Source organism: Gopherus evgoodei, chromosome 4, assembly GCF_007399415.2.
Source record: "Gopherus evgoodei ecotype Sinaloan lineage chromosome 4, rGopEvg1_v1.p, whole genome shotgun sequence".
Lineage (NCBI taxonomy): Eukaryota > Metazoa > Chordata > Testudines > Testudinidae > Gopherus > Gopherus evgoodei.
The window spans coordinates 77,655,498-77,677,183 of NC_044325.1; the positions used below are offsets into that span (position 1 = coordinate 77,655,498).

The 21,686-nt window shown below is 41.2% G+C and overlaps 1 protein-coding gene across 7 annotated transcripts in view; it reads right to left on the bottom strand.

Moving 5' to 3' along the window:
- LOC115650270 (transmembrane protein 263-like) overlaps positions 1–21,686 on the bottom strand; it is a 351,659-nt gene that overhangs the window by 150,640 nt on the left and 179,333 nt on the right. Inside the window, exon 1 of one of the 7 annotated variants that reach the window (XM_030559968.1) lies at positions 3,479–3,624. The exons of the other annotated variants lie outside the window; for them this stretch is intronic. Within the exon in view, the coding sequence (XP_030415828.1) occupies positions 3,479–3,593 (115 nt within the window). The 5' untranslated portion in view covers positions 3,594–3,624. Of the gene's footprint in view, positions 1–3,478; positions 3,625–21,686 lie in introns of those variants that run through there. 7 annotated transcript variants of the gene reach the window in all.

Below are 21,686 nucleotides of genomic sequence, written 5' to 3' on the forward strand. Positions count from 1 at the left end.
CTGATAATAGCCCATTTTAATTGATTTGTCTCGTTAGAGTTGGTAAGGCAACCCCCATCTTTTCATGTTCTCTGTATATATACATATTATATATATATCTTCCTACTGTATTTTCCACTCCACGCATCTGAAGAAGTCAGTTTTAGCCCACGAAAGCTTATGCCCAAATAAATGTGTTAATCTCTAAGGTGCCACAAGTACCCTCATTCTTTTTGCTGATACAGACTAACACGGCTACCAGTTTGAAACTTGTCAAAAGCTTGTGAATCCATTTCTAACCTCAAACTGCATAGCAGTACAGCGCACAGCTACTTGCAATGTAGCTAGGCAGAGGTACTCTATAAAGATCTGCTATTTAATTATATAAATGTGCAATGATTAGTCCTTTTAAGGCACCCATATTCTAATCTGAGAATCTCCACACTACTGGAAGTTGTGACCAAATAGATAGAGTGCAGAGCGAACTCTGCTGATAAAAGAGAGTTAACCTCATACCTGAGTGTATGCCTAGATTCGCTTCCACAAGACAGTACAGCATTCATTCCTCAATTGCCTGATTCCGCAACACAATGCAACCCATCTTATTATTTCACGCCAACTACTCAGTTACAAACTGCCATCTCCAATTAGCATAGATCACAGTTTTTTTCTGATCCCCAATTAAAGTTACAAAAAGGAAACTGAAGTGTTACATTACAAAATGATTAATATTATATTTTGAAAATATAAATAGCATATAAATTTTGGGTTGTATTTGATTTTAGAATCCAATCTCCTAAGTAACCATAACGAGTTACATATCTTCCCACCTCTGCAAATAAAATACATGGGCCCCAAATCAGAATTTATACTATGCTGAACGGATTAAAGAGTTTCGCTACTACAGTGTAGGTCCCTTAGAAATATCTGTAACAGAGACGTGCTCTTGTTATGTCACAGTCCTCCAGATGGGTGCCAAGCCACCAGCAAGAGCATCACCTTAGCTCAAACACCACCGTGATGCAAATTCACTGGCCTCTTCTTGAGACAATCAATCATCAAAGCTAGAAAGGTTATGTGGTCTCCATTAAGGACTTCACTCTTCAATAGTACAGCTATAAATTTACATTGGTTTAACATCATCATTCAGGGGTATGAAAAATCCACACCCGAGTGATACAGTTATAATGACCTCATCCCCGGTGTAGACAGTGCTATGTGACGGGAGCTGTCATAAACAGATAAGTAAGAGTTAATAGAACAGAAGTGCTTCATATCTCTTTGCCTGGAAAGGGTTAACAAGAACAGTGAGCCTGGCTGTCACCTGACCAGAGGACCAATCAGAGGACAGGATACTTTCAAATCTTGAGGGAGGGAAGTTTTCTGTGTCTGCTGTTACTTTTTGGTTGTTGTTCACTCTGGGGGCTCAGAGGGACCAAACGTGCAACCAGGTTTCTCTCCAATACAGGCTCTTATAAGTTCAGACTAGTGAGTACTAGGTAGATAAAGCGAGTTAGGCTTATGGTTGTTTTCTTTATTTGCAAATGTGTATTTGGTTGGAAGAAGTTCAAATGTGTATTTGGCTGGAAGGAGTTCAAATTGGTATTTTGCTGAAAAGATTTTAATTTGTACTTGTATACTTAGGCTGGGAGGGTATTCCCAGTGTCTATAGCTGAAAGACTCTGTACCTATTCCATTTTTTAAAAATTTACAAAGATAATTTTTACTGTTTTTTCTTTCTTTAATTAAAAGCTTTTCTTGTTTAAGAACCTAATTGTTTTTTTATTCTGGTGAGACCTCAGGGGACTGGGTCTGGATTCACCAGGGAATTGGTGGGGAGAAAGGAGGGAAGAGGGAGAGAGAGGCTGATTTCTCTCTGTGGCAGGATTACTTTCTCTCAGGAAGAGTCTGGGAGGGGGAAAGAGAAGGAGGGAGGAAGGTGAATTGTCCTCTCTGTTTTGTGATTCAAGGAGTTTGAATCACACAGTGATCTTCCAGAGTAACCCAGGGAGGGGAAGCCTGGGAGAGGCAACAGTGAGGGAAAGGGTTTACTTTCCTTGTGTTAAGATCCAGAGGGTCTGGGTCTGGGGGGTCCCCGGGCAAGGTTTGGGGGGGACCAGAGTGTACCAGGCACTGGAATTCCTGGTTGGTGGCAGCGCTACAGGTTCTAAGCTGGTAATTGAGCTTAGAGGAATTCATGCTGATACCCCATCTTTTGGACGCTAAGGTTCAGAGTGGGGAATTGTACCATGACAGGAGCTCTTCTTCCGTCAACATAGCTACCGCCTCTCGTGGAGGTGGATTAACTATGCTGACAAGAGAAGCTCTCCCATGGGAGTAGAGTGCCTTCACTAAAGTGCTACAGCGGTGCAGCTGCACCACTACAGCATTTTAAGTGTAGACCTGCCCTTAGCTGGGAGTAGAAGATGCTTAACTACTTGCAGGGTTGAGCCATCAGATGGTTATTTTCCTCACTATCCAATGTTAGCATTCTGAGTGTGGGTTTCTAAGTATTTTATACAGAATACAAGATGATGTGGTGTAGTGAAAAGGCTTTATTAGGCGACAAGCAAGTTATGCAGATCACTTCAAAAGGAGCATCAATAAAGCCTTTATATTGTTCATCACACCACTCCATATATGATACATTTTACAGAAAAGCTATTTTAGAAGTGTTTTAGAAAGTTCTGAATTATTTTATTGGCCCTATTTCCATATTTCTCCACCTATGAAACCAGGCCACCTTAGTACTCAGAATCCAACTGTGCATGACTTGGAAGCAAAGGAAAACGGTAACTGTATTTTAGAAACCTCTAATATTTCCTAAACCAGTTTTATACCTATAATAATGGTGTTTCAATAACTTGGGACTTTCAAGGATTAGAAGCAAGTGTGCTCTATGCAACTGGATAACTGGGAGCATCCCTTTTCCAGTGATAGAAAACTTCTTTTTGGAGCCCTTTTAATTCTAAAAGTCACCCAAGGAAGGAGGTGTTGCTAATTAAAAAATGTATTGTGTAATACATGGTTGCTAGCTATGGCCCAAATCCTTGTGCCTACACTGAGATCCACTGACTTCAGTGGGACTCGAGAGAAAGGAATTCATACAAAAAGTCTATAAACAGCCTAAACCATTAGGCTAATGAAAGCAGTGTAAGTACTCAAGAATGAAAAAATGTAGAAGATGCTATACATGGTATTTAAGGTTGAACAAAAAACTGCATTTGTATTTGAGGAACAGTATATAATCCTGTAATTAAAGACTATACCATAATACACATACACAAAAGGAAGGAATCAAAATTGTGCAAACAGCCTTAAAAATATTCCCTGACTTTTGAGCATGCAACCATGCACACATAACAATCTCTTAATCTTTACTGTTTATGTACATAGATGGGATGGTTGAAATTAAAAAATAAGAAGAAATTTCATAAATAAGGAACTATTCAGCTTGACATTCTCAGAAAGTCTTGACACCCTACACAGTCAGCAGTACCTCTCCTGCAGACCTTAGGATCTGGGCCCCTCTTATCGTATAAGAGGCTCAGTAGATGAAGGAAAGGTTCCTGAGGATTTTCAATGGAAGTCTTCTCAACAAGGGCCATCTCCATGACAAATTTCAGCTTTCTAGCTGTTTGGTACCACAGCGGTAAAAAATAAAGTCACAGGCATTTTCTAAGAATGTTTTATCCACTCCCTTTGTATTCAAAAATGCCTGAGCTATTCTTGTTGGAATTCCTAAAAATATTCACCTTTGGATGATTTCAGGCATTAAAGTTGTAATATTTGTGAGTTCTTATGAAGAAGCCTTAGACAAAGCTGAGGGAGATGGTTATTAATCAGAAGTAAGACTAAACCATTTGCAAAGTCTGACCACTTTCCACGAGTCTCTGTAGCACTGTAGCTCCTTGTGCTCAGTCAGGCTAGATGGAGCTGACTCCCAAGCATGGCTCTCTTAAAGAAATGTTCTCACAAAAGTGACAGTTTGAGTATCAAAAAGTTTGAGATATGAGTGACTGAGAACAGGGTGTTCAAATGGAAACATTTATGTAACTTTAAATAGGTTACTCACTTCTGCTAAAATATGTGCACACATGTATACATGGATTATAAATACGTAGGGTACATGTGACACAGAGGCAAAATGTGTGTCATGTCTCCCTTTAATTGCTGTTCACTGAGGGTATAACAGCCTACTTTTGACACCAGCTGATGGAGTTGATCTGGCTCATGCAGTAGTGGACAATGCTTTGGTGTAAAAGGGTCAAACCTTGCTGACAACCCATGTGTGCACGCGGAGGTCATTATACATAATATAGACAGAGACACACACTAAAACTGCACAATCAACTATGCATTTAAACATCAAACACTGATATTATGAGCTTATTCCTAATTCATATGTGATTCCCTCCTATTCTTTGAAAACAGAATTTCAGCTTCACAGAGGAATCTTGACATCTGAAATTAGAGTGTGGGTTGGAAGCCGGCGGACTGCTTCAAGATGACTGAAAAGTACTCATTTCATCTTCTGCTGAAGTCTGAACGGAGACAGGATAATTATATGTGGGAATGCATCCTGTCCCCCAAGACAATGATTAGTAAAGGGCGTTATCAAAAAGAATATGACACATAGGTAGATTTTCAAATGGCTGCACTGATGTTGCACGTGTAAAAAACCCACTATGTATCAATCCAAAGCAACAACAAAAACCCAACACCTGTTCAAAAATGATTTCCCATTGATAAGACACTTGAAGAGTGTAAACATAAATGGTTACCACAAAGAGCGTCCTGAGTCAGCAAGGTTCAAAGTGGCATTAAACTGGTGTGGTTGTTTCATGGAAACAAATTCAAATAATGATGCTTACTTCTATAGTCTGCTAGCTGAGGATCTCAAAACACTTCAGCACCACTAACAAGACTCACTCGTACACTTCTAGAAATAGGCAATACAGGCTGAGAGTTACATACAGGATATGCAGACTGAATATTTCAGAGGCACAAATACTCTGGAAACCCAGAGTTGACATAATCTCTGACAGGTTGAAAGGAAAGGATCAGATTCATAATAGTCACAAGTTCTCTTTGGCTGTTAAGGTAACCACAGCCCTGAAACTCCTGATAAATAGCAATTCTTAGTTTATGTCATTGTCAGTAGAACGAGGCTACAATTTTCAAAACTGGGTGCCTTAGGCGAGGCTCCTAAATTTACATTCAGTCACTTAAATGTAAGTGACCTAATTTTCAGAAGTGCTTATCACTCAAAAATCCCACTGACGACAGTGGGAACTTCAGATGCTCAGCATCTCTTAAAAAAAAAAAAAAAAGAACAGGCCACTTAAATATCAGTGAAGCAATACTGGCATTTATGTAACAAAATGATGTAACAAAATGGAGAGCCAGGCCACTATATATTTCAATCAGATTTAAAACTCTACCTTGATCAGTGACACGGCAGAATACAATCAAAAGGGTACAGTGAAACAGGCGTACGGTTGGATGTGTAAAATAAATGCATGTTATAATTCAAAAATAGCATTATTGCTCTATAACAATGCTCTTGCCAGTTAAAGGCTCTTCTTTTTCTGTAGTAGCACATTAGTCATCCTCCACTGCCTAGCATAAAGAAGTGGCTGGACAAGCAGGAGTAGCTGGGAAAGGACTGATAGTGAAGGATACTGAAGGGATGTTAATGAGGCTGTTCTAGTAGGCATGTTTCCTGTGTAAGTGGTTTAACTCCGTCTGCTTAGAAGGGAAGTTTTCTATCATTGTGCTGCATATAAAATCATGGGCTACCAAAATCTGAGCATGGTTGTTCTGTACTACTTTATCTAGTGGTGGTTTTGTGAGAGTCTGTCAGCTGCTCTTTGTGCAATCCCCTTTTTGGTGTCCCAACTTTTCATTCAGCAGAAATTATCCCAGTCTATCAATTTAACCGAAAATGAATCAGCCTTTAAGCTCCTTGGCTTTCAGTCCTCCTTTACCTCCCTATCCGTTCCCTAGAGGTGGTCTGGTGTGGGACTGTTGATCCTCTGTTATCCCAGACTCTTCTGGCTTTCTTCTTCTTCGTCTCGTGTCTCATGGCACAGCAGACTCACTAGCTGAATCTATCACAGCCAAGCGGTCTATGACTACCACCATGGATAATTCAAGAATTCAAGTTTTTCATCTTTCCCAGTATTCTTTAAGAATTGCAATACTGCTTTTTTCAGAGGGCCCCATTTTCTTGATGCTCTTACTAGGTGTTGCAGTGAAAATGTTTATACTTTAAGCCTCTTAAGTTTTTCATATAAATACCCGATTTTGATGGAGCACTCTTTGATCTCCCACAGATGATCAACTATTTCCTGGACCCTGCACATCCCACAAATAGAAACAAATTACTATTTAAGCCACAATGACCAGTTAAAATTTGAAATAGAGCCACTTCACTCTTGTTCTCAGGGCCTTGGAGCATATCAGCATTTTTGACCCTGGAGCATATCTGTTTGTTCCCTTCTGTTTCTTTTGCCCATACTTCCTGCTATTCCTCTATTAACTCATTTTTAATTAGATTTTTAAACTCCAGTTTATTTAAAGGGATTTCTCAGTCAAATTGCTCATATTTGACAGCATTTTTTGCCACTTTATCTGCCACCTCTACACACGCTGGTATCCATGCTATTACTATCACACCCAACTGTGCCAATTCTGTTGATAGCAATAATATTTCATTAAGAATATAATTTCTGCTGTCTGAAGTGCCATTTCTGGTCATCACTAATCCTAATAAGGAATCAGAGAGGATGACCACAGCAGGTGGGTGCACATCTATGATCCAGTTTAATGCCAGAATTATCCCTGCCAGTTCAGCCAGCAAAAAAAGGCTACCCAATTTGATATCCTTACAGCTTTCTTGATTCCAGGTGAAGGAATGCAGAAGGCTGTTCCCACTCTTCCTTTTCTTACACCTTGGAGACATCAGTGTACAGTTGGCAGTAGCATCCCCACTTATCAGAAACATATTGATTTGCTGTATCTTGCACCTTTTAAAAGAGGGAAAGGAATTTTATTTTCCTGTACAATTCTATATCTACCTCAAGAGGTATCATTTTTCAATTATAATGCATTTTCTCAAAACTATAGGTTTTAACCTCTTTTAGGTCTTTCTTTTCACCCAAATCCTTTGTCCATGCTTCAACTCTACTTACATGAGGCATTCTGAGTTTTCACCCCATATTTTGACCACTGAATTCCCAGCATTCATCATCTATTAGCTTAGTGTTTCCAGTGACTTTAGTCCAAACGGTTACATCTAAAAGCGTCGTTCTTAAAGGAAGTGGCATTTCACCAGCACTACCTGTAGTAACACAGCAGTGTTGTGATTAAGGCACCACATGCAATTTGCAACATCTGAGCTTGGATTGGGTCAAGCTTACTCAAATTCACTTTCAATGCCCAACTGAAAGCCAGGCACCTCTAGTCAATAACTGGTCTTATTAGCGATTTGTATAGCATTAGCACTGCTTTCTTATCCCAGGAAGTTCCAAAAATAGTTTTAGGTAAGTTGATTCTGCCTTTACACTTATCACTAATATTTTTAATATGATCTTCCAAGTGAGCTTGCTATCAAATATCTCACTTAAAAATTTGAAGCTTTTTACTGTACTTATTTGTTACCCATATAGCTATATGCCTCTCTTCTCTTTCTGCTCTCCTTTCTTTATAGATGAGCTTGGTTTTCCTTATTGTTCCCTGCTTTTGGTGCATGTCTCCATGATTGGCAATTCTGGCAGCTGTGCTGAGGTGTGGTCAGTGTGGTTGCCTGTAAGTGGGGAAGGCTCTCCTCTCTCTTCTGCCTGTGCTCTGTATGGGGTTTGTAAACCCCATTACAGGGCCCATCACTGGCAAGAAAAAATGAGGTGGATACTTTTGGGATGATTCAAGCTTCAAGGCATATATGGATTGCATAGAGAAGTCAGGAAGGAATTCCGTCTGCCATTCGCTCCTCATCCCCACTTCCTGGATAGCTTTGCACAGTTCTCCAGGGCTGGGGTTTTCAAAGGAAGCGACATAGGTTAGGTGCCAAAATCCACTGAAAGTCAATGTGAGTTAGGCACCTCACTCCCTTAAGTTCTTTTGAACATCCAAGCCCAGGTATATCAGATAGAAGAGCAGATTCTGTTTTCCCTTAAAGTATTATGTAAATGTTGAACGAGAGTTAGGATGCTGGGCTAGATGGATCTATGCTGATCCCATATAACTCATCCTATATTATTATGGGGGTCTAGCAGAATTATTAGGAACTAGGTACTGTTACTAATTCATTAGTATATAATTGGGAATCTCAGTTCTGGTATGCATTAATGGAGGTGAGACATTGGCTTGGTGCATACAGTAGAACCTCATTTACAGACACCACAAGAATGGAGACTGTCCATAACTCCGAAATGTTCGTACCTCTGAACAAAGCACACTTTGGGCTCCAGATCCAGCAGCTGATATTCTAGGCCAGGCTTCAGCTAAGTTTGCAAGCTTGTTTTGTGTGCGTGATTCAGCTAAGTTTGCAAGGTAGGGGTGGGTGGGTGTGGGGCGAGCCAGCCCAGATGTGCCTACTTTTAAAATGCAATAAAGGCACAGTACAGTATTTGCTTTTTTGGAGGAGGAGAGGGGGAGACTCTGCTGCTGCCGGATTGGTTACTTCCGGTTTCACTTGGTGTCTGGTAGACCAGTCAGTCTGTAACTCTGGTGTTCGTATCATTGAGGTACTACTGTACTCAATGTTATCAGTAGGAAAATGCATTAATAAGCATGAGTTAGTCCTGTAGGGGTGACGGAGAGCTATAAGAGCCGATGCAGGGGCTCTTGTGAAATCAGTTTAAATTTGTTTGATATCAATATGTTAAAAACAAAAAACATCCCTTGGTCTAGTGTAAGGGAAATTCCCTGTCTAGTAAATAGAGAGAAATGGGAGTCCCTGATCACAAAGCAAGCTCTGATGAACTCTCCTCACTTGTTTAAGAGAGCCCCATGCTGGAGATCTTGGGAGTGAAAGGTTTAGTAGAATGAAAACAATGAAAATGAAAGTAAAATGTCCAGAAACCTAGATTCTCTTTGAGTGTTCTGCGGTGGCTCCCACGTTGCAGCTTTTTCCCCTTGTTTCTTTATGAAGGTGTTTAATGAAGATGACAGCAGCTCAGATAAGGCAGCCTGATATCAGTCAACAATGTATGCCATTTAGCCACTCAATAATGCTTTGTCCAAAGTCTGCCTCCCACCTGATGTTCACTAAAACTAGATGTGAACTGGTCCCATCTCAAAACAGGTATTACGTCAGGGAGAAAGAGCACAGTCAATGACCGAACCTGAGGAATGGGGGATATTATTGGGCTTGAGGAGTTAGCTTCATCCTAATTTCACAGCTTTCAGTCTGAACATGCATCTTGGAAAGGTTTGCTTGTGGGTACATCCCCACAGATCCTAGATAAGAAATGTTCTGCCTTCACTATGTGTTGTGTAAACAGCCTAATTAGAGATTCTTATTGCCAGAGGCCATCTGCTTCACAGCTTAATATTTCTTCCAAGTCACTGGAAAGGAGAAATGTCCAAGTCTTCATAAAGAAACCTATTTCAGTTTTCCCTTGATGAAGTATTAGACAACTCTGTCAGCTGAGCGGGTCTCTCTAGGTAGCATCTGAAATGGTCTCCTAATTAATCCACTCGGCAATATCATTAATCAAAAAAGATGTACTCAGCCCCGCTTATTACAAGACCTCTTTATGCCTTCACTTCCCTCACTAGATTTAATTAACACTCTGGCTGGTTGGTTGATTGGATGCGCTCCTTTTCTATCTTATAAAGACCAATGTTATTTTTGCTGTGATCATCTGTAACAATTATGCTTCAAGCAACTAGGGCACATTCACTCACATTTCCCAAGACGGTAGCCAGAGAACAGAGAACTCCCGAGATACCAAGATTTCTCACTAAAGTTACCACGGAAGCCAATTTGGAGAGAGACCCACACAAGAGGTACTCTTAGTTGGCACATGTCTGTCCTGCTTGAAATTTACAGATAGTTTCCCCTCTCTTTCAAAGCATCATTGTCACAGAATAATTTATGATCAGCTTCATCAGTTGCAGAAACAGCCTCTTGCATGTTTATAAAAAGAACACTGTAGCAAGAAATGTCAATTAAAACCACATTAAAACTGATGTATTTAGTCTGCACTGCCACACAAGACAGCCAGGTCCCAGTCCTAAACAGTAAGAGATGCAGAGACAGCATGTGTAGCCCCAGAGACAGAGTGCCTTTGCAGCACCCCATGAAGATGTGCTAGGAGAAGCACTGCTGGATTTCCAAGGGAGTCTCATCTAGCCCTTCTTGGTTGAAGGAGGGTCACCGTGATGTGAGTCATTAAAAGACAAAAAAAAATTGAATTATCTAGAGTACCCCAAAAAGGCTGTAGAGATCTCCCCCAGCTACTGTGCCTTGCATATTTCCTACAATCACATTTAAGATTGGAAGTGTCACATGAATTCCTTTGATTTGATATAACTGCGTCATCCATATTTAAAGCTTGTGATTGGAAACCTCTCTCTGCCTGTGCCCAGGAGATGCACTAGATTAATAGATTCATAGATTCTAGGGTCAGAAGGGACCAATGTGATCATCTAGTCCGACCTCCTGCACAAAGCAGGCCACAGAACCCTACCCATCCACTTCTATAACAAACCCCTAACCTATGCCTGAGTTATTGAAGTCTTCAAATTGTGGTTTGAAGACTTCAAGCTACAGAGAATCCACCAGCAAGTGACCCATGCCCCACGCTGCAGGGGAAGGCGAAAAACCTCCAAGACCTCTGCCAATCTGCCCTGGAGGAAAATTCCTTCCTGACCCCAAATATGGCCATCAGCTAAACCCTGAGCATGTGGGCAAGACTCACCAGCCAGCACTCAGAAAAGAATTCTCTGCAGTAACTCAGATCCCATCCCATCCAACATCCCATCACCAACCACTGAGCATACTTATCTGGCGATAATCAAAGATCAATTGCCAAAATTAGGCTCTCCCATCATACCATCCGTTCCATAAACTTATCAAGCTTAATCTTAAAGCCAGATATGTCTTTTGCCCCCACTACTCCCCTTGGAAGGCTGTTCCAGAACTTCACTCCTCTAATGGTTAGAAACCTTTGTCTAATTTCAAGTCTAAACTTCCTAGTGTCCAGTTTATACCCATTCGTTCTTGTATCTACATTGGTACTAAGCTTAAATAATTCCTCTCCCTCCCTAATATTAATCCCTCTGATATATTTATAAAGAGCAAGCATATCCCCCCTCAGCCTTCTTTTGGCTAGACTAAACAAGCCAAGCTCTTTGAGTCTCCTTTCATATGACAGGTTTTCCATTCCTCGGATCATCCTAGTAGCCCGTCTCTGAACCTGTTCCAGTTTGAATTCATCCTTCTTAAACATGGGAGACCAGAACTGCACACAGTATTCCAGGTGGGGTCTCACCAGCACCTTATATAACGGTACTAACAGCTCCTTATCTTTGCTGGAAATACCTTGCCTGATGTATCCTAAAACCGCATTAGCTTTTTTAACGGCCATATCACATTGGCGGCTCATAGTCATCCTGTGATCTACCAAACCCCAAGGTCCTTCTCCTCCTCTGTTGCTTCCAACTGATGCAACCCCAATTTATATCTAAAGTTCTTATTATTAATCCCTAAGTGCATGACCTTGCACTTTTCACTATTAAATTTCATCCCATTACTATTACTCCAGTTTACAAGGTCGTCCAGATCTTCCTGTATGATATCCCGGTCCTTCTCTGTGTTAGCAATACCCCCCAACTTTGTGTCATCCGCAAACTTTATTAGCACATTCCTGCTTTTTGTGCCAAGGTCGGTAATAAAAAGGTTAAATAAGATTGGTCCCAGAACCGATCCTTGAGGAACTCCACTAGTAACCTCCTTCCAGCCTGACAGTTCACCCTTCAGTACGACCCGTTGGACTCTCCCCTTTAACCAGTTCCTTATCCACCTTTCAGTTCTCATATTGATCTCCACCTTTTCCAATTTGACTAATAATTCCGCATGTGGAACCGTGTCAAATGCCTTACTGAAATCGAGGTAAATTAGGTCTACCGCATTTCCTTTGTCTAAATAATCTGTCACCTTCTCAAAGAAGGAGATCTGGTTGGTTTGGCACGATCTACCTTTAGTAAAACCATGCTGTAACTTGTCCCAATTACCATTGACCTCAATGTCCTTAACTACTTTCTCCTTCAAAATTTTTTCCAAGACCTTACATACTACAGATGTCAAACTAACAGGTCTATAGTTACTCGGATCACTCTTTCTCCCTTTCTTAAAGATAGGAACTACGTTAGCAATTCTCCAGTCATACGGTACAACCCCTGAGTTTACTGATTCATTAAAAATTCTCGCTAACGGGCTTGCAATTTCATGCGCCGGTTCCTTTAATATTCTTGGATGAAGATTGTCTGGGCCCTCTGATTTTGTCCCATTAAGCTGTTCAAGTATGGCTTCTACCTCAGATGTGGTAACATCCACCTCCATAGCCTCACTCCCGTTTGTCATCCTTCCATTACCCCTAAGCTCCCCATTAGCCTTATTAAAGACTGAGGCAAAGTACTTCTTTAGATATTGGGCCATCTCTAGGTTATCCTTAACCTCCTTTCCATTCTCAGTGTGTAGTGGTCCCACTTCTTCTTTCTTTGTTTTCTTCTTATTTATATGGCTATAGAACCTTTTACTATTGGTTTTAATTCCCTTTGCAAGGTTCAACTCTACTTGGTTTTTAGCCTTTCTCACTTTATCCCTACATGTTCTGACTTCACTAAGATAGCTTTCCTTGCTAATCCCATCCTTCTTCCACTCCTTGTAGGCTTTCTGCTTTTTCTTAATCACCTCTCTGAGATGCTTGCTCATCCAGCTTGGTCTACAACTCCTGCTTATGGTTTTTTTCCCCTTTCTTGGGATGCAGGCTTCCAATAGTTTCTGCAGCTGCGACTTAAAATAATTCCAGGCCTCTTCCGCATTTAGATCCACAAGTTCTTCAGTCCAATCCACTTCCCTAACTAATTTCCTTAATTCTTTAAAAGTTAGCCCTTTTGAAATAAAAAACCCTAGTCCCAGATCTATTTTTGTTTATCCTTCCATCTAGTTTGAACTGAATTAGCTCATGATCACTCGAACCAAGGTTGTCCCCTACAACCATTTCTGCTATGAGGTCCTCACTGCTCACCAAAACCAAATCTAAAATGGCATCCCCTCTTGTCGGTTCTTCAACTACTTGGTGAAGGAATCCATCAGCTATCACATCCAGAAAAATCTGATCCCTACTATTCTTGCTAGCACTTGTCCTCCAGTCTATATCTGGGAAGTTAAAGTCTCCCGTGATCACACATTTCCCATTAGTGTTTACTTCCTTAAAAACATTAAAGAGGTCTCTATCCATATCCAAATCAGATCCCGGCGGTCTGTAGCACACCCCAAGCACTATCTCAGGGGAGGCTCTAGTAGCTTTCTTTCCCAGTGTGATTTTTGCCCAGACAGACTCTGTCTTGTCCATTCCATCACTTCTTATTTCTTTACAGTTAACCTCCTCATTGATGTACAATGCTACTCCACCACCTTTGCCTTTATTTCTGTCTTTCCTAAACAGCACATAGCCTTCAATACCCGTACTCCAGTCATGACTACTATTCCACCACGTTTCTATTATCCCTATAATATCTGGTTTCACTTCCTGCACCAGTAGCTCTAGTTCCTCCAATTTGTTCCCTAGGCTCCTCGCATTAGAATACAGACATCTTAATTTTTGCCGTTTGGCTTCACTCACATTCTGTACCCTGTTAGGCATGGACATTCTACCACCAACATCACCTGTTAGTCTGTTATCTACAATATCCTTCCTCCTTATGCCAATTCTAATGGCTACATATATTCGCTTTTGATTCTTATAACTGCAAAACCCCCCCACCCTAAATATGCTAATTCAGACAACATTATTTTACATAAATTAAAGCAAGCCAAGATTAAGATTTTGGGTTGGACAAACCAATCTCACCTCTTCTCCTCATTGTGTCTGAGGAGAGCAAGAATCTCAGTACAGACAGATTTTGTACATCATGGGTTATTTGTACTACGATTTATCTTCAAGTGCATTTTATCATCAGAGCAGGAAAGTAAGGAAGGGGGTGAATGCTGAAGGCCCATTAACTAGAGCAGGGCTGTTCCTAGAATGATCAAACTCAGGTTTAACAATAGCATTGTCTTTTTCATCTTAAAAGGAAGTAACAGGAGGGGCTTGATACAGTTTATAAGCTTTTAGTATAAATGACAAGAAAAAAAATCCCTCATTAATAGAACCCCTATATCTGAAAGAATTAATGGTACTAGCGACTTAACAGCATCACCCAAATGTAATGTACTTGGGATACCTAATTGCTCTGATGTTTCTCTTTGCACCACTTCTACAGAAGAATTGGGGATATTAAGACTACTTTCACAGAATGGATGAAAAGGACACAAATGATATAAACCGTAAGCTTTAAAAGCTCTGTAGCCTTACAAAGAAAAAAGTAGAATCATTATGTTCCAGTATTCTTCTCAGCTGCCCTCAGTGGGTACCAGTCATCATTACAGCACTGTGAATCATAATGGGCTCCAACAGTTTAATAATGATTGCAACACCCTTCCTAATGAGGTTGGTGCAGCCCTCTGATATGAATATTCATAAAGCAGGTTTGGTAATGGGCCCTCTCTTGATTAGCAGGCTGTGGTTCTGCACAAACTCTGAGACACATCTTTTGATGCCAAAAAAAAGAAAAAAAATTAAATCCTTGTTTCAAGCAGAGTAAATGAATTTGACTTTAGGTGATGAAGAGAGAAAAAACTTCCAGTTAGACACGCAAGCTATCACGGTGTGCAGTGTTCTTTCAAAGTAGGGCTTTAGGGACACAGAATCCTAATAAAATTTCCCCCAATCACCTTTTAGATAAATGTTAAGGATTAAAATTAAATGTAATTCAAGTTCGTCAATCTGAGGTGATTTTCATGGATCGTTTTTGATTTCTCCCCGTTTTCCTTTGATTATTCCCAACTCCCTCTTCTTTTCTTTCCCATCAGCCTGATCTCTTCTGGCAGGAATGGCCAAAAGGCAAGTTGCTTCCTGGAATAGCAATCTCCAACTATAATTATTGGATGGGATGGCACTCTTCCCCATCCCCATCCCACATGTCTCAGCTGCATCTGCTTTTCTGTCTAGGTGATTTTATGGCCCTCTTCACCACAGAATATGAGCACCCCCCCAAGTAACTAAAAACAATCAATTACAAAATAAACCAATTCTCTCCTTTCCCCACTTGCAGGGTGAATGGAGTGCTCTGGAACCTGAGGTTACAACCAATGACACTTCATGACTCGACCAGTAGGGGGCTCCCTAGAAGAGTAAATGTCACAACCTCCAAAATATTAAGGCTCAATCCACTGAAAGACTCCCATTGACTTCCGGGGACATTGGATCAGGCCATTAGACCTTTTCTGGTATGCACCTGGGACAAGGCCAATTCAAGCAGCTGAAATACAGAGGTTATCCTTACAGTCTCCTGCCTGACAAAATGAGAGTCTTCTATTGACCTTCTCCTCATAGACTCATAGACTCATAGACTCTAGGACTGGAAGGGACCTCTTGAGGTCATCGAGTCCAGTCCCCTGCCCTCATGGCAGGACCAAATACTGTCTAGACCATCCCTGATAGACATTTATCTAACCTACTCTTAAATATCTCCAGCGATGGAGATTCCTCTTCTAACTAGAAAGAGAAAGGGCTTGATTTGAGCGAAGCTCTCATTTGTGACTGGAAAGAAAGGAAAACAAACATTTTTTCCCTTTCATTTCAGATGAGGTACTCTGTAAAAAATCAGAAAATAATTAAGAAAAGCGGGTTTAGGGCAGATTCCTGTTCATGACAGCAACAGGACTAGCTAGGAGCTCACTAATAAGATGCACTACTGCAATCCACTGTGAGAATCATGGCACAGAGCAGTTGAAAATAAGCAAGGGATTTGGTTAAATGTTAGGGAAAGAAAACCAGAGGCAGGAAGAGAGATGATTCCGCAGGTAGTGAGTCTCTGCGTCTCAGTTCTGAACCTAGTGCGGCTGCATGATAATTGTGTGTTTGTGAGCTTTTAAACCTCTCAAATAACCTCTTAATGCCAGGTCTCCTTTCCAACACAATTTAAAGTATTGCCAATGATCTGTAAGATGAGGGCAGGCGTGCCAAAAACACAGAACAAACAGCATCTAAGAGGTAGATTTATTTATTTTTTTCCTTTCAGCCAGCCAGCATTAACTTGGGCAAGATTTCCACTCCCTCCCTGTGCGCAGATGCTCAATGTGTGAAGAAATCTTTAATTTATTATTGAATTCAGCTCCTTGTTTCTCCCCAGCTTGCCCTCGTTAGCCCCCATACCTCAACACCCTTTGGAGAGAGAGAGAGAGAGAAAATGCTGTTTATAGAGCTGCTGTTTTCTTCTCCTGGCCAGTGACATTTTAAAACCCCCAGCACGTAGGTGCTCAATTGCAAGAGTGGCTCAGTATCTCGGTGAGCAGATGCTGGGTCACTGACAGGTTTCTCCTGCTACAGACCTGTGCCTGGCCTCTGTAGCTCTGTTTCAAGCCCAAAGACCACCAGGGGCCTGCAAGCAGATGGCTTATCTCAAAGTCTAATTATCAATGCTGACTGAAGGCTGCAGCCAGGATCAGCACCAAACAGGAGTTTGTTGAGTTATTGTTTAAGGGAAATGGGAACGAAGGAAGGATGGGAGATGTTTCTGCCAAGGCACCAGCACAGCATGAAGAGGAGTTGGGGGAAGGATGGATTAAATTCTGAGGTTCTTAGTTGATTTCTTCCTTGACGGGGATAATAACTTGAATTGTTAAAAATCCCTTTTATAAAAAGCAAAACAAACATTCCCCCACTTTTTTTCTTCTTTTTTAAGGTCTGAGGAAAGATGGTGCACCAGATATCAACAATACTTCCCTTCTCTTTGTCTGCAGTAAAGACTTTAGATGCTCCCTGCACTGAGAGCCACACAGACCATATTTTGGCCAAACTGATGGCTCAGAACAGCTTTTGTTTATGCTGTGCCTCTTTTCAGGTTTGGGATGGAAAAAAAATAATCCCACAACAAGCAACCCAGCCGCCCAATTGTATCTTCACCTTTTTTACAATTGAAACTCATAGTGGATTTTCTTATGAAAATTAGGGTCTAGTGATGCTGACCCAAGCCCCTGCCCCAACCCCAGCAACTCTATCAATGGACCTCAATCCTAGTTTCCTGCCCCATCTTGCTATTCTAAGACATGGATGTGTGCTGCTCCACCAATGCATATCTGTGCTGATCTGCACCACCACCTGCTCTTCCAGCCCTCTGAGGAAAGATAGCAGAGTTATGACTTTTGCTACCCCAGACACTGTCAAACTACCCCTTTTCTACTAAAAACGGTGGTGGTTTTATGATGTGTACAGGTACGTTACGGATCAGGCTGAGACCCCACCAACTCATTTCACTTTTGCCTAAAACAGACTTTAACTCCTGCTCCTATAGTGATGGACTCCAGTGTAAAACCCTTGGATAGATAGCTAGAACTCGAGCCTGAAAGATGCAGTACATTATTGCACCTTTTAACCTCATGGACAGTGGGGTGCTCAGAAATGTAATGTAAATATTGTTTCTGCATCAACTACCCTTGTATCTATTTAAATACTACAGATTGACTTCTCATGTAAGTTATGCTGACAATCAACAAATTCTCAATAACAATACAAGAAGCTATGGCATAACTACTAGCTACAAAGGAGTAAAAACCACAAAAACTAGAAGGAGACACACACTATCCTGGCCTGTCCTAAGTAGAAGAGATAGAAACCACCATATTTAACTGAAAAAGTTAAGGAAAGAGAAGATTATGACATTCTTCAGTATGGGGTATTCAAACAAAAGTTTCTCCAACATAGCAAATTAACTACAGCACTAATCAAGAAGCGATAGGTGTTGTTAAAGGATAACCACATGGCTGAGAGCATTTCAAGGCTTTTTTTAAGAGGACAGCATTCACGTAAGCATCATGACCTGTCATTTGTATGCATCACTTTCCACAGGCCTGAAGCTACCAAACATTTACTCCACACTCAGTATGTCACGGATTCTGTCTCCCTCACTAATTCTTCATTTTTGTGCCAACGTGTGCAGAAAAGGCAGACACAAATCAGTTACAGGGCTTTGAATATTTGATTCCACCTGACCAGGGATTAAATGTAGAAGAGAACTACAATAGGATATCTCCAACTCCATTCTCCTGGCTATGGTGAGACCTAAGTAGAATGTAGGGGCACAGGGGTACAATAGATGGGGGCTGTTTATGGTACAGTTCTGTAAAACACATTATATGTGATAAAAAGGGAAACTAACATCCTATATATTTCTTAACACATTGAATTGCAGGTTTCACTGGAGACAGCTGAGGAGGGATCCAACAAGTGAAGGCTCCCATTCCTGTGGCTCATTCTAAGCTACCTCCTGTATAACTTGAAGCAGTCTGAAGTGTAGGCTAAATTATGTTGGCTGGCTTTACTTCCCATGTGGCCATCTACCAGTCAAGGATCACCAAAGCGTGGTATAGCCAGAAGGCTGCAGGAAACTAGTGTCTGTCCAGGCCATCTCTCTATCTATGGGAGACTCTCCTACCCAGGGAGAAATCGCCAGCAGCCATTTTCTGCTCCATTCATGCCTTCCTGAGTAGCACAAAGGGAGCAAACTGGGGCCAGGTACTGGCTCTTTATTTTCACATAGTACGTTAAGTAACATCACAGAAAAATATATTATGCTGTTAACGTTCACATCTCTGGATTTCAGTTTTATGCTATGAGGCGTAATTAGTAACAAAGTAAAAATGGTTTGAAAAGTGTCTAAAGTATTTCTAATGAGCATATTACCATACTCTCAAAGCACTGGTATGATTTTAAAGTTCACAGTATCCTTTTAATGATTCCATTACCCACTACAGTGGTACTGAAATAAAGCTACCATAACTATGTAAGTGTCGGATATTAAGAAGGAACGTTAGTACATTGGAACGTTTCCTCCAGCATCAGCACATTGGAATAGTCAGAGAGAATCACACCACAGGTCCACCTAGTTCAAAATCCTATCTCCAGCAATAGGCAGTACCAGATGCGTCAGAGGACGGTGCCAAAGAATGCATACTGGAATACAGCTGCTCTCAGGGGAACTTATGTCCTAACTTGTGTTAGTATGTCCTGAAGCATGAGCTTTGACAGTTCTTACACTAGATAGGATAAAAAATGTGTAATTCTGAATGTTCTTTTTAATTTTGTATGTTCTTTTTATGCATACAAGTATAGAACTCTTTTTTTAAATTGAGTATTGAACTCTAAATTTAAATTGTGTTATTGTACCAAACTTACATGGAGTGGTATATTGAGCTCTTGAGTTCTGGCTCCCTGCCCACCTCTGAAAAGCACTATTTTGGTGGTCATCAGCTCACCCAGGAGACTTTCAGACATCATTAACCAACCTATCTTATGCCATATTCAAGCTACATATAAAATACAAGGTAGTTCTAAGGATTCACCCAATTTTTTTGACAATATAGTTTGCAGCTTCCAGTTAAATCAATCCATTTCTCTGCCGGTATTCTTCCAAAGCCCCGTAGGCATCTTAGGAAGGGAGATTGCACACCCTGGATGTCAAGTGCTGTTAATTACTAATTAGGCAATACTAAGCAATTCAGGAAATCAAACAGGCTATTTGTGGCATTTGCAGACAAATCCAAAGGTAATGTCATCTCAGTTCAAAACCTGTCTACATAGATTAGGCTGTGTATCGAGCCCTCTTATGAACCAGCACTAGCTAGTCTCTCTCACAGCCAGGGTACTTTACGGCTCACTCTTTTATGATGATAGCAGTTTCTATGGCATGTATCCATAGTGTGCCCTTGATAGGAAGAAGTTACTCACCTTGCACAGTAACGATGGTTCTTCAAGATGTGTCCCTATGGGTGCTCCAAGACCCACCATCCTCCACTCTACTTCGGAGTTCTAGTAGTTGTCTCTGTGGTAGAGAAGGGACTGAGGAGGGATTGCCTGTGCACACTGGCTAGCCTCGTGTCAGGAGGATGGACAGGGCAGGATGTGGGCAGGCTGGATTGCTGCCAAAGTTCTCTGATCAGCAGTGCAGGGACGCAGACACACCTTCAGTGGAGCACTCACAGGGACACTACTCAAACAAGTATCTATAGAGCTAGTATGTGGAGTTCTGTTCACCCTTTCACAAATGATGCTGGTTTTGTCAACAATGCTTCAATTACTATTTATCTAGCAGGGACCCCAGCCCACTTCATCAGGGAAGTCACTGCTAGCTTATCTCTTACAATGGAGTTTCATGAAGGAAAAAAGGAGTTACTGACCTTGTGTGATACTGATCTCTGGATGTATTGGCTTCAAAGAGCTAAACTGACCTCTCTCCTCAGTTCTGTTTCATAGCTCAGTTACAAATAGCGCTTCTGGAGATATAGGATCCAAGGGACTGTTGATAGGGGTGATTGATTTATACCTTTGGCCTAGGAAGAGAGGATGTGAGGGACACGTGTCTGCAGGCATCACTGCTTTTTCAAAAGGTTCCAAGGTCACGTGGCCCCCACAGTAGGGATCTGTCAGATGTTCTTCCTTCTGATATATACTTGCAACTTTAATTTCACCTCAAAGTTATTTATATGGGAGTTAACTAGTGGTTAGTCCAGTCCAGTTTTAAGTGTCCTCAAATGGAGTGCCCAACACTTCCAGTGGGAGACTGCTCCATAACATCTCACTGTTAGGAAAGCTTTCCTGAAATTCAGGTTAACTTTTTCCTTCTTTTACTGCAAGATTAGTGGACACTTCTCCTGCTGCCCTAACTCACACCATAGTATTCCCAGTCAAGATCCTTGCATGAAAATTTTCAAGCACCAATATTTTTTCCCCTCTTGATCTAATTTCTGGCTGTGATGAACCACAAAACATCTGGAGGTTCAGTTCAGTTAAGCCCCCCACATTTTTGATATTCATCTAAATATTTTGCAAATCTCTGTGGGTGTGCAAAGTTGAGCATGAAATCTTGTGAAGACGGTCTCCCTTCCCAAGATTCCTAACAGCACTGCTGTAAAGTTGGATCACTAAGGGTACGTCCAGACTACCCACCGTATCGGCGGGTTAAAATCGATTGCTCGGGGATCGATATATCGCGTCTAATCTAGATGCGATATATCGATCCCCGAGCGCGCTTATATCGATTCCGGAACTCCATCAACCCCAACGGAGTTCCGGAATCGACACGGAGAGCCATGAACATTGATCCCGCGCCGTCTGGATGGGTGAGTAATCTGATCTTAGATATTCGACTTCAGCTACGTTATTCACGTAGCTGAAGTTGCGTATCTAAGATCGATTTCCCCCCCCAGTCTGGACCAGCCCTTAATTACTGTAACTCCCTTCCAGAACACAGACTTGCCAATCATCCAGAATCTTCTGACAGCAAAGCTAGCTACAAGGCTGCAAGAAAAACTAAGATAAAAAGAAAAGATCTAAAAATATAGATGTAATCCCCCTGTTCCTCTCTGCAGACCT